Genomic DNA, 12,760 nt, shown 5'->3' with positions numbered 1-12,760 from the left:
ATTATACACATTAATCCTATAATGTTTAGCCTCTCTTATACCCATGTGATAGTAAACCATTTCACACCTTTTTCTTTAATTATTGGATAAATTATAAAATTGGTCTAATTGAAGACATCATTTATATATTTATACATATTACAATGCGCTTTACAAAATTGCATATTTTTAAATTAAACTTTTCCAAAATATTTTAGTGTATATATATAATAACATAATCCATTCTTTGAAGACATCATTATGTGAAGACACATTGAAAGTATGGTACAAATTCTATGTATGATTTCTCATCGTGATTTCTGTATACGATTTCTAACTGTGATTTCTTTGTGCGATTTCAATGGGGAAGGTCAGAAAGAAGGTAAGTCATTATTTTGATGTATTTTTATATTCTTTTTGTTGCGGTTTTGGTTTAGGATTTTATTGCGATTTCTCTATGTATATAGATGTTGTGATTAGAGTTTCTGTGTATATAATGTTGTCATCTTGGTTTAGGGTTTAAGGTTTTGTTTGCATTTATTTATTTATTTATTTTTTACCATTTTAGTTTAGGGTTTTGTTGCGTTTTTTGGTGTCAATTCTTACTGGAATGTTATTTCTGAGATATCTTTACGTATTGAAATTGAGAAATGATCTTATTTCACCAAAAATAAACATTCGCAGTCATAAATTTCTTCCGCTGTACACACAAATTGCGAAGCAAAATCATAGCAGATGTGTCCACTATGGAAGAGATTCATGAAAGCTAAAGTGATTTGTGCTTTCACAGTTGCATAAACTACGAAGAGATTGAATGAACTGCGGAGTTACACTTTGACTCATGTTTTGCATTTACGTCAACTGCGACCTATAATACACATACTTTTGTTTCGCAGTGCAAAGTAGTTGTTGTACACTACGAAGTAGTTTTCTTTTATTATTTCCCTTACACTTAGTTCCATTTTTGTGAAAGTTGATGCTTCTAAGAAGGATTCCAAAAAGAGTAAGAGAGGAGAGTATCTCTTGATGATAGTGTTAAAGACATCAAATTCAAGTATCCCTTCAGTTTGAATATGAAGTTATCAATTGCAGTGAGAGATAACACTGAGGTGATGAAGAAGGTAAAGAGCAAATTGTCAAAAGACCAAATGTTGATGTTTAGGAAGACTTCTTTTAGGAATTTGGTATATATGGAGGTGTGCACATTATCCATTCCCATATTCAATGGGGTAATAACTATAGAGATTACTCCACTGACCCCAAAACATAGAGAGATGTGGTTCAACATCAAAGGAGTTAAACTCAAATTTGGTGATTAGGAGTTCGAACTGATCATCATCGGGTTGAAATTTGGTGATCCAAAGTCAATTTTGCAGAGGATGAATCAGTTAAAGAAGAAGAAGAATAGATTAAGAGATTTTGGAGGAAGTCGGAGCTTACATATAAATAAATATATGAAGCTTTTGATAACACAATTTGGCACGACGAAGAAGACGATAATGCAGTCTTAATGACGATGTTGTATGTTATACATAAAATCTTCTTCACTACCGATACAACTCATTCGGTGGATAACACATCAACATCACTAACTTTCTTATCTTTCTTTTTTTATTGAGTTTCCATGGGGAGTAATTGCTTGGTAGGAGACTTATAAAACCATGCAAAGGGCTATAACTAGTTCGTTTAGAAAGAAAAAGTTTGAGAAATCCAATAAAAATAAGATCGATTACATTAATTTTTTTTAATGTTTTTACATCAAATTCAATTTCAAATTTTAGGAAGGATTCATATATACTAAGACCCCGTTCGGTACGCTGTAATGAACGTCGTAATGGAATGCCCATTACAATGGATGGTCATTACCATGTTTGGATTAGTCATATTGTTTTGTCGTGATGGAATCACAATTACATTACTCAATTTTTCTTTGCAAATTTATGTAATAAGGATTACATAAAAAATAGACATGAATTCCCATTACGACTAGACATAATATATATATATTTATTATTTATATATATTATCCATCATTCTTATTAAACGGTACAACATAAAATGAGAAAACATGAAAAATGCAAAAAAACAAGAAAATATGAAAACGCAAAAACACAAAAACACAAAAAACATAAAAAAAAATGAAAAAACGAGAAAAACATGAAACACGAAAAAATGAGAAAAAACGCGAACTATGATGAAAATGTGGAAATGAAAATATGAAAAAAAATGTGAAAAAATGAAAAATAAAAAATAAAAAAATATGAAAAACGGAAAAAATGAATAAGAACTAACAAGTTCTTAATCAATATATCAATGATGTTTCCATACATATAAAAATTTGAGAATAATTGAAGGACGAAACAAACATAAGTATTTTAACCGTAATTACATTTTATTGACCAACCAAACATTGTAATGGAATCACTATTATATTATATTACATTACAATTATAACATTGATTATATTATATTGCATTACTGCATACCAAACGAGACCTAAATATCTAAGATAATAATTAAAATAGTTTTTTTTAATTTTTTTTTACTATTATAGGGCTAAAATTGACCACGTTGGAATTAAATTGATGTAAAGCAAAATTTACTCCCGTTAAAAAGTTTATTTTAAATTTGACCATTATCTTTTAATAAAATAAAAAGTTCACATGTTTTAATATTTATCCTGAAGTTGGGGGTAGGTGTCCGCTATGGTTACTTTGTTTTATACAAAGTACCGTTATTTGGTGTGATTTTAACCACACCAAGTAACGTTACTTTGTATAAAACAAAGTAACTATAGCGGACATCAAGTTTGGGGTCATAAAGAAAGTAATATCAAAATTGAGGAGTGATGGAAGTAATTTAAACCACACTAAAATTACGGTACTTTGTATAAAACAACGTAACCATAGCGGGCACCAAATTTGGGGATCATAAAGAAAGTAATATTAAAATTGAGGAGTGATGGAAGTAATTTAGCCGTCTAATGTTAGCAAAACCATAAATTAACTCACGTGCATATCGAATGCTAATGACCCCATATGCCCCCATTTATTCCTCGCGGTTGCCAGTCTTCCCTGTGCATACTTGAAACAAACATTCATCCAAAGACGCGAACTTGAAAGTTGAAAGCTATCCCTCTTCGGTAAATCTTTCTTCTCTCGTTTGTCGCTGCTCTTCTTCTTCTCTTAACTTTATCAATTTCCTATTCCTTCTTGTGGCGGCCACTTGATTTCGTATTTAGCTGTTGCTTTGAATGATTCGAGTATTTATTGTAATTGTTAGGGCTTATTGCGATATGCATTAGCGTTCCCAAGAAGAATTTGTGATTTTAATTTGCTATTTCAGGCCTGAGCAATTAGGCTTTCACAACATGATCCATCTGTTGCTGTGATGCAAGTTTACGTTAAGTTGTAGTCCAATTCACAGCAGCAGCAAACTTCGCTTAGCCCAAAAGCTCTCATTCCTAAGAAATGCAGAGGAAAATAACATCCCATTATTTCCTCTTAAATAGGTTGCGCTCCTGTTTTATTCGATACCATTTTTTCTCCTCACAAAACTCCCTAGACCCATCTGTTGTAACCTCTGATCCTATCTATGCTGATATACCGAAGCGCCGTAGAGACAAGGGGGAGAGAAAGCCGTATCAGACGCCAATCAACGTTTTGATTCGAAGAGCTAAACTAGAGAAAGAAGCCAGAAAGGCCAACCCTTGTAGGATGCTTGAGAATCCGCCTGGAAATGGGTTATTGGTTCCTGAACTAGTAGAGGTAGCTCATTCTGTTTATCTAGCCCAACAATCTCTCTTTACTGGTTTGACAAAGCTCGTTAAAGTCATTCCGGTTCAGCGGTGCAGGTATTGATTTATCATGTGTTTAAAATTGGCATTTGATTCTACAATTGGTTTTTTCAAATGTTTCACCTATTCAATTGGAAGTGCCGATTATTTTAAATTTTCTCATTCCAAAAGAATATATATATAGGGCTTCACCTGATTCTGTTTTTCAGTTACTACATGAGTTCCTTTTTCCTCAATTCCGAGATCATTTTTACTACATTTTGGATTTCTTTTTCCTATTCTCTAATCCTTAATTTTATGGAGTAGTGTACTCATAAATGTACCTGTTGTTTCATGAACTCCACTGCACGTATTATGCTTCATTATAGTCCAATTTCTTAGTCCTACAAAGCATTCGATGTCTGAATAATAAGTTGATGATATTCAATCTTTATTTATTTATGTATTTAGTTTTGCTTATTCCAGTAAGGATTTTCTATATAGGTGCTGTTCTGAGGTTCATATTGGTCATGTGGGTAATGAAATTAGAACGTGCATTGGTCCAGGAAGCGGTTCTCGGAATGGTACTCATGTCTGGAGAAGGGGAGGAGCGCATGATGTGGTATTTTTCCCCAAATGCTTCCATCTCTATGACCGTGTGGGAAAACCAAGAGTTGGCCATGATGAGAGGCGCAGTGTACCAAGAATCCCTGCAATTTTGGAGCTGTGTATCCAAGCAGGCGTAGACCTCGGAAAATACCCCACAAAGAGGAGGACAAAACCTGTGTATTCCATTGAAGGTAGAATAGTAGATTTTGAGCAAGCCATAGAAAAGTATGATATGGGGAAAAAACTAGACCTTGAGGTTGTTGAGCCTCTTGTAGTAGATTCTGGTTTTCAAACTAAATTTGATGAAGTATCTCCAAATCTTAAGTTGGAGAAAGATATCTGCCATATGAACGAATCAAATGGACCAACTAACTCGAGAGATTTAAGCATAAGGACGATGGAGTCATGGCTTGAGATGATTTCAGGGGCAAAAAAGATCATGGAAAGGTACAGCGTGCTTACATGTGGGTATTGTCCGGAGGTTCAGGTAGGTCCGAAGGGACATAAGGTGAGGCTATGCAAAGCAACCAAGCATCAGGCTCGTGATGGTCAACATGCATGGCAAGAAGCAACTATAGAGGATCTCGTGGGTCCAAATTATGTATGGCATGTTGAAGATACGAATGGTCCTTCTCTAGATAATAAATCGAAAAGATATTATGGTAAGGCACCAGCAGTGGTGGAGCTATGTGTGCAGAATGGTGCCCCTGTTCCAGATCAATATCGGAGCATGATGAGATTAGATGTTGTTTCTCCTAACCGTGATGAAGTTGATCTTGTTGCCTAAAATGCTCTTTCGTAACGCTAATGAATGTGTATCTCTGCTGCAAATCCTGAAATCTCCCGACCTATAAAAGTAGAAAATCCCAGTGAAAGCTTCTGCTGGTTCCAGTGCTTAATTTTTGAAATACCTTATGGAGGTTGTCTTGATGTTTAAGTGCTTAAATACTGGATTGACATAATCTAGAAGATTATAGCAGTAGTACTGGGAAAACCTGTGATGTTGAAGTATTAATTTTTCAAGGGTAATTCCCAGTGGGAGAGCACTGGTGTGATGCGTTGAGTGCTGCTTGAAAATTCTAAGCTGTGTGTCATGTGCAGGATTTCTGAGAAGCAGCTCCAGTTGTTTGTTTTTAGATTTAGGTAAATCTTCTTCTTTCCCTACCATTCGTCTCCTGCATTCTGTTATTATTACCACATGAGAATTTTGATACGAGATTCATTGTCTTGATTTAAAAAATTTCATTATTTTCGTTGCATAGTAAACCAAGCTTGCCATTATTGAGTTTTTGATTGATACTGTTCAAATTTGGGCTAGATTCCAGGGTTTATGGATGTGGCTTTTGTTAGAGTGATCCTTAGCTACTTTAGTATGCGGTTGAATGAAGTATAATCCATTTGACAATGTTGTGGAATAAGTTTGCAGATTTGGTATTTGATTAATAGTGTTAATGAATATTAGTCTATTCTATTGTACAGGTTCCTGTTATACAATTTTCTACTTGGACCAGTTGGTCTGGTTTCAGGAGATCAAATGCTAACAGTATGGAGATATGGTAGTTGGGGACGTTGTAGCAGCTGCATTGCTCACCCCATCTACTGATGCTTTTAGCAGGACCTCCTCTTGGTCTTTATTTGGGTGGGTGCGCGGTTGGTCAAGTTCTCCAGTCCATGATTTTGAGATTTGTCGTTCTCTTCTCAGTGGTTTCTGCAATTAGGAGGCGTATCGGCCCTTGTATATCTTGAAACAGGAACAAGAAAACACTGAAATTTACCGAACAAAAACGGGCAGAGTCGCGGACTAAGTTGCTTTCTTTAAGACGTTCGCGGAATTGCCGAGAAATTGCAGTGTAGTTTCCGGTCGCCTCCAGGATAGAACAGTCATTGTATACGAATTTCGTATTGCACCGTACGAATTCGTTTCTGTCTACACTCTAAGAAAACATGTATCTTGCCTTCACACATGATCTTTCACAGGAACAATTTCAGCTAGAGTAATTCCATCTAGCTGCATGGAGAATGGATCAACACAAGTCTTACCTTCTTCTATCCAGTCCCCCATGGGTTCATTTATTGAATCTCATCAGAGTTCTAGCGTCCCAAATAACTTACTCTCACCCATGACAATGGCATCTGTTGGAAAACAATTTGGCTTTCAAGAACCTAACCGCTCTATGGACGAAATGATGTTTGGTAACCAATGCATTCCAAATTTTCATCCTCATTCCTTGCCGGAGTATCATGATAGTTTATCCAATGGCATTCCATATAACTCCTCAAGCCCTATTGGAGGCATGGCTCGAAGTGTTGGTTCCAAATTGACAGAAGGAATCAACAGTAGGCACATTCAAGGAATAGGCTCAAATGGGCACCTGATGGAACTTAATGGTGGGGGTGAGTTCTATGATCATATCTGCTAAATAAATTTAGTATATTTTCTTTTATTACATTTACATAAGATGAGGAATACGAGAACTAACTACATCACATATCATTAGGAGGATGTAATTCAAAATTTTAACATTAAAGATAAAGCTTGGCAGTTCAATAACAATGTAAATAGCTTTCATAATGCAAAAATTTCTCTGATGCATAGTGATCTGAAAAGATAGCTTATATAATTGTAGTTTAGAACTTTAGAGGCATCTCTATTAGATTGTTGCAAGTGGGGGAGTTTTAATTGCTACAAGGAATTTTATAATTGCTTATGCTCAGAGTAAGCTTGATGCTGAATCCAATACTAGTGTTCAAATTGTTTCATATTTTTTTTTAAGTGGTTAGTGAGCAAGAGTGCTATCGAGTCTACAATTCATGCATAACAATGTGAATTACACTTTGGCTGAGGGAAAATATTTGAACTTTTCTAGTCCGGAGTTTTTGTATGGTGGCTTTTGTTGTCTTGCAATATTGTGTTCTCTAAAGTGGTTTGTAAAAGCTAGCTTCATTGTGCTCATCTTTGTGTTTAGCGAAATGCTTTGAATTGTTACACGTCTCTAGTTAGCTGAAATTGCGTTTCGAAATGTTTTGTCAAACTTCTCCTCTTAGTTGGAGAGTGACTGTGCACTTCAGGAAAGTTATTAATCCAACAAAGGCAGCTTGTTGTAACCTGTAACCCTTGGGATAATTAAAAACCAAAATTCCTTATTGAGTAAGCATTCTCAAAATCTGATGCTTTTTTTGGGATAACACTCGTTCTCATGAAAGCGGACAAAAACTAGAGTTAAAGATGGTGTTTTCATAATTCCTCATATCCAATGAGTTTGAGGATTCCTCTCATTCAAAAATTTGCTGCTCACTTTGCAGTTACTTTTTGATGAAGTTTCAATGATTCTGATTGCAGCTATGCAGTGAATAGAACCTATGTATGCGGGGAATTTGAAGTTCTTGTACTTCTGTGCTTACCTTCTTTAATGAATGAGAAAGCACCATAGCAACAGAAACGTTTTATAGGATACCTTTCCCCAACACTTAAAACTAATTATGTTCCCTGGTCGAGACGTCCATTTCCTGTAAAGAAAAAAGAAGCCTACAAGTCAACCTTTTTTCACTGTACGAATTATATAACTGATGGCCCTTCTCTAACATCTTTATTTTTTTAAGCGGGTACTTGTGATATCTTGATGTTGGTCTGGATATACTTCTGCTGAATTATAACACTTGATGTTTCAGTTGAACCTATTATCTCTTTTCCCATTGAGGGTTTCAAATTCAGTTTAGCAGTATTGTTAGATTTATTTGATGGCCTTACTTTTATATTCATTGATAATTTTGCCTTTTTTCTTCACTAAATTGTCTCTCTAGTTTTTGGATCTTCTGGAAATGGAAATGACAGTCTTCCTGGTCATCATTACCTATGGAACAATTCCAACTCAGGCCAGCAACATCTTTCAAGCCGTATGATGTGGTCAAATTCACCATCATTTTCCAATGGTGTTCATGCCCATCACCTTCAGCATATGCCTGGATTTCCTAGAGCTCCTCCAGTAATGCTCAACACAGTACCTGCACACCATCATGTTGGATCTGCACCAACTGTCAATCCCTCGTTGTGGGACAGGCGGCATGCTTTTTCTGGGGAGTCTCCAGAAGCTTCGAGTTTCCATTTGGGTTCTCTTGGAAGTGTGGGTTTTCCTGGTGGCTCTCCACCACATCCTATGGAAGTTGGATCCCACAACATTTTCTCTCATGTTGGGGGAAATGGTATGGATATGACTAAAAATTCTGGACTACGCAATGCTCAGCAAATATGCCATATTTTCCCAGGGAGGAACCCACTGATCTCAATGCCAGCTTCGTTTGATTCTCCAAATGAACGTGTTAGAAATCTCTCGCACCGTCGAATTGAATCAAATTCCAACCATTCAGATAAGAAACAATATGAGCTTGATCTCGAGCCCATATTGCATGGTGAAGACATTCGAACCACATTGATGATAAAGAACATCCCAAACAAGTAAGCAGAAATCCTTCGTATTCCCAACTTATTTCTTGTATTCTATGAAGCCTTATTAGAACTGCATTGAGTTGTCCGGTACATATTTGTGTCCTGAATGATGCTTGTCAGTTGTCAAGATGAAACTGGTAGCTCATCTGATACTTGTGATGAACATTTTCATCTGTGATATGAAGTAAATATACTTTGTTTTCTATGCAGGAGCCTTTCCCCATGGGTAGCAACATTCAGTCAAGATTAGGCAAACCTCGAACAGGGAGCAGTGAGGAGAACCAACAGCAGGGGAATCCTTCTAGTTCAGGGATCGGAGAGGAATTTTCAAACGGTACAGACTCATCGTCAGAATAGTAATGGCACTAACTCTAATACCCTGTATAAGAAGAGTACAGAACCATATTCCACTCCAATCCTGTACATTAGGGGTGGCCTGACAACTCTATATATGGCTTAGAGAAGCTCGTTGGAAAAGTTCTGGAGATGCCGAAAGTGCATAGTCAGAGCCAAAAGAGCTGCATCAAAATTTTTCGTATCTAGGCTTATAAATGTGAGTGTAGAGAATTGAATTGAATGGCTTAACAAAAGGGGGGCACAGAATTTTTGGGTAGTCATGACTGAACCTTATTTTACGATATTCAGAAGTTCCGGTACTTAAAAAAAGAGGATCTTCTTTGTAATCGTTGTCAGTTTTGTATGTTGAAAATTTTTCCAGGTTGAGTCAGTGTTTGGTTTTTGGGGTTTTTTTCTTTTTGTTTTCACTTTTCAGTTGAGGCAGTGGGAGTGAGTGAGTGAGTGATTTTGCTCGATTTCAAGGTGAAGGGGGGAGCAGAGTCACCACTCCTCACACAACACTATTAATGAATTAGAGCTATTTTTCACCCAAATCAACTTAATTGATAAGAGCACATTATTGTCTAAGACTATGTTAGGGTCACATTAAGGACATTCCAGTGGTGGTATCTTCAGGAACACGGAGCTTTTGCTTTTTCCATTATTTCCTCATTTGCATATTTGGCCGAGTTGCAAAGTGCAACTTATGCTGTTAAAGTTGCTTGGCGTTGGGTCTGGTCTCGTCTTTATTTTGAGGTTGATTCGACATATGTTGTAAAGTTGTTTAGGAACAAGTCTGATAATGTTACTTGGAAGATCCATCAGAGTGACCCATATTTTCAGGGTAGGGATTAGGGTTCCTGACAAGCTTGCTAATCATGGTCTTTCGGCCACCAATGTGATGTGGTGGTCATCTACTCTAGATTTTTGTTTACCTCTTTTTAACGAAGATATTAGTGGGATGAGTCAGTTGAGGTTTAGTTAATTTTTGCTATTTTTTACCATTCCCTCTGTCGGTTGTATGTGTTTAACTTTTATTCATATTCTTTTCATTTATTAATAATATTGGGGTCTTGTGGTTTCTTTTTTCTTCCAGGGATGCCAACCTGGCGGTGATGTTCATAGATTTTAGAGTCGCATGCTCAATTTTAATAAACAAAATTTAACCAATGATTATTACTATTGTCTTCTAAAGGCAACAAAAAGTCAACAACCATTATCAGCATCGGGATAAAGATCAAATTTAACTCTAAAATTTTAAGGAAAGTGTAGATTTAATCCTAATGTATGAAAGGGTACAAATTTAACCCTAACTTTTTCAAGCAAAATCAATTGTAGATATATGTTATTGAAAATTTGAAAAGATGAGTTTGATTGTTATTTAACTCTCACTTCAGACTTTTCAACCATCAATTGTGTTTAAGATATTTTACTGTGTTACTAACACAATTATAAAAAACTCTGTCAAAATAATTAAGTCTACCACATATAACAAATTTAGGGTTTTAAGCAAGAAACAAGTGAGTCTCAACTAAATTTGATCAGTGAGACTTGGTCTCATGATGGTTTTTTCTCCTGTTATCCGCATGTTTAAAGTCATCCCAATTTGTTAGAGCTCGGAGCCCGCCTTGAATCTAGGGTGGGGAGTGCGACCTTTAAGAACTAAGGCTAAAAGGGGCTCTAATCCTAGCAAAAATATTACTATACATGTAAAAAAAGTTGGGATAAGGTGTAAAAATGTCCATAACTTTTACAGCCAGACGCAATTTTACCCTAACGTTTAAAATAATGCAATTTTATCCTAAGGTCGGCAGTCAAGAGCAATTTTACTCCTCACGTTGACAAGTTTGGTCAATTTCAGACATTATTATAAAACACAGATATTTTGTACCTTATTTTGCACTAATTGCATATCAGTTCGTTTAAAAAAAATTAGAGATTAATATTTATAATTCGGTTGAATTTTTTTTGTCCAACTAATACAATAGACAGTATATTGTTAATTTTTTTTTTCCACGTCTAATCATATGTTACTAATGAGTAATAAACTGACTCACATGTAAAGTGTATATGACAAGATTCATGACCGAGAAGATAGTTTGATGAACTATTTCTCAAATTGACATAACTTGACAACGTTATGGGTAAAATTACTCTTGACTGCCAATGTTAGGGGTAAAATTGTCCAATTTTAGACGTTAGAGGTAAAATTACTCCTGGTTGTAAACGTTAGGAGTATTTTTACACCTTATCCCAACTTTTTTAGAGTCAATTGTTTAGATTATTTTTAGAGAGTGAACTAAGAGTCTCTTGAAAATACTCTAACCTTACATTTTAAAAATGGTGTAAATAATAGGAATAAGTGGTTGTTATTTGTAAGTAGACCTGGGCATGGACCGGGCTTGGGTCGGGCCTGTTGGGCTTTTAATAAAGCCTGACGAGTCCAAACCCAGCCCAGCCTGTAAGAAATTTAGTCGGGTTCGGGTTCGGACCTAAGATATGAATCCCAAGCCCGTCCGTCCAAGCTCATCTATATATTAAAAAAAATACAATTAAAATATATTATAATTTATTAAAATTAAAAATACAATTTAAGTATATTATAAATTTATAATTTATTGCTTAAAAAAAGATTATAATTTATTAAACTTAAAGTTTGCTGTAACACAGCAGCAAACTTTAAATATATAAATAATCAACATTTATAAAAATATATTATAATTATAATTTATATATATATATATATAGTATATCGGGCCGGGCCAGTTCGATGTAAAATTTGTAAAGTCCAAGCTCATCCAGTTTTTGACGGGCTTGGGCCGGGCCGGGCCTAATAATATTTTCATGTGTCCAAACTCAGTTAAATGGACCTGGACCTAGACGGGCTCACCGGCCCATGTCCAGGTCTATTTGTAAGATAGTTTATTGCCAAACCATTAGAGATGCTGTTAGGAGAAGTGGCATGTTACCTTTTTTATATATAAACTGAAACTTGTATTACGAAACAAGTGAAACAACATCATTCAGAATACAAGAAGAAACACAAACATGGAAAACTTCGATGAAAATTTCCAAATAAGAAAGAGAGAGCGTACCCAACCAGCTAAATTATGTGCAACAATGTTCACTTGTCGTCTCTCATGCACGAATTCGATTAACACAATGGCACGTGACATCTCGAAAACAACACCTAGAATTACACTAAACCAGTTTGACATTTCTTGATCTCCTTTAAGCAATTGGATCGCTAAAACTGAATCAGAAGCAACCATTATCACTTGATATCCACAATCGTGAACAACACGTAATTAATGAAAAGAGAATCGCTAATAACTTCGAGTGTAGAAAATTATGGAACCAATTGGACCCCAACAGACATTGAAACGTACCCGTTGCAGTCCCTAACCATCATACCAAAAGAGCCAACGGATGTTCTAACCGAGAAAACAACATTGCAGTTGAGTTTATAAAAACTTGAATCGGGAGGCAACCAAAATCTACAATCTGAAATTAAGCCCATCCGAGTAGCATCAGTCCGAGCAAAATGTACATCAACATGCCGAATCACATGCCCAACAACCTGCACCAATGAAACAGACTCCTTTCTGTTACAGCAT

The 12,760-nt window shown here is 35.7% G+C and overlaps 1 protein-coding gene across 4 annotated transcripts; it reads left to right on the top strand.

Annotated features, from left to right (window-relative positions):
• Positions 1–3,022: 3,022 nt before the first annotated feature.
• Positions 3,023–10,231, top strand: LOC136227651 (APO protein 3, mitochondrial). 4 transcript variants are annotated; one of them, XM_066016383.1, is made up of 4 exons: positions 3,029–3,121; positions 3,325–3,832; positions 4,259–5,506; positions 5,843–6,379. In XM_066016383.1, the coding sequence occupies exons 2-3, from the start codon at positions 3,450–3,452 to the stop codon at positions 5,148–5,150; spliced, it is 1,275 nt and encodes a 424-aa protein (XP_065872455.1). In that variant the 5' UTR covers positions 3,029–3,121; positions 3,325–3,449; the 3' UTR covers positions 5,151–5,506; positions 5,843–6,379. The 4 variants fall into 4 exon arrangements, with proteins under 4 accessions (XP_065872446.1, XP_065872455.1, XP_065872468.1 ...); XM_066016396.1 differs by lacking the exons at positions 3,029–3,121; positions 3,325–3,832 and adding exons at positions 8,165–8,816; positions 9,018–10,231 and having other exon boundaries at positions 5,151–5,506; positions 5,843–6,751; XM_066016390.1 differs by lacking the exons at positions 3,029–3,121; positions 3,325–3,832 and adding exons at positions 8,165–8,816; positions 9,018–10,231 and having other exon boundaries at positions 5,151–5,506; positions 5,843–6,757.
• Positions 10,232–12,760: the final 2,529 nt, after the last annotated feature.

The sequence above is a fragment of the Euphorbia lathyris genome, chromosome 1 (genome assembly GCF_963576675.1).
Source record: "Euphorbia lathyris chromosome 1, ddEupLath1.1, whole genome shotgun sequence".
NCBI classification, from domain to species: domain Eukaryota; kingdom Viridiplantae; phylum Streptophyta; class Magnoliopsida; order Malpighiales; family Euphorbiaceae; genus Euphorbia; species Euphorbia lathyris.
Note: the sequence above shows the minus strand (reverse complement) of the source record. Positions and strands in the feature narration are given on the sequence as shown.

Excerpts from the sequence above, each read along its gene's own strand:
- LOC136227651 (XM_066016374.1), top strand. The coding sequence starts at position 3,450 with ATGCAGAGGAAAATAACATCCCATTATTTCCTCTTAAATAGGTTGCGC. Across the intron at positions 3,833-4,258 it reads ATTCCGGTTCAGCGGTGCAG|GTGCTGTTCTGAGGTTCATA; the intron begins GTATTGATTTAT and ends TTTTCTATATAG.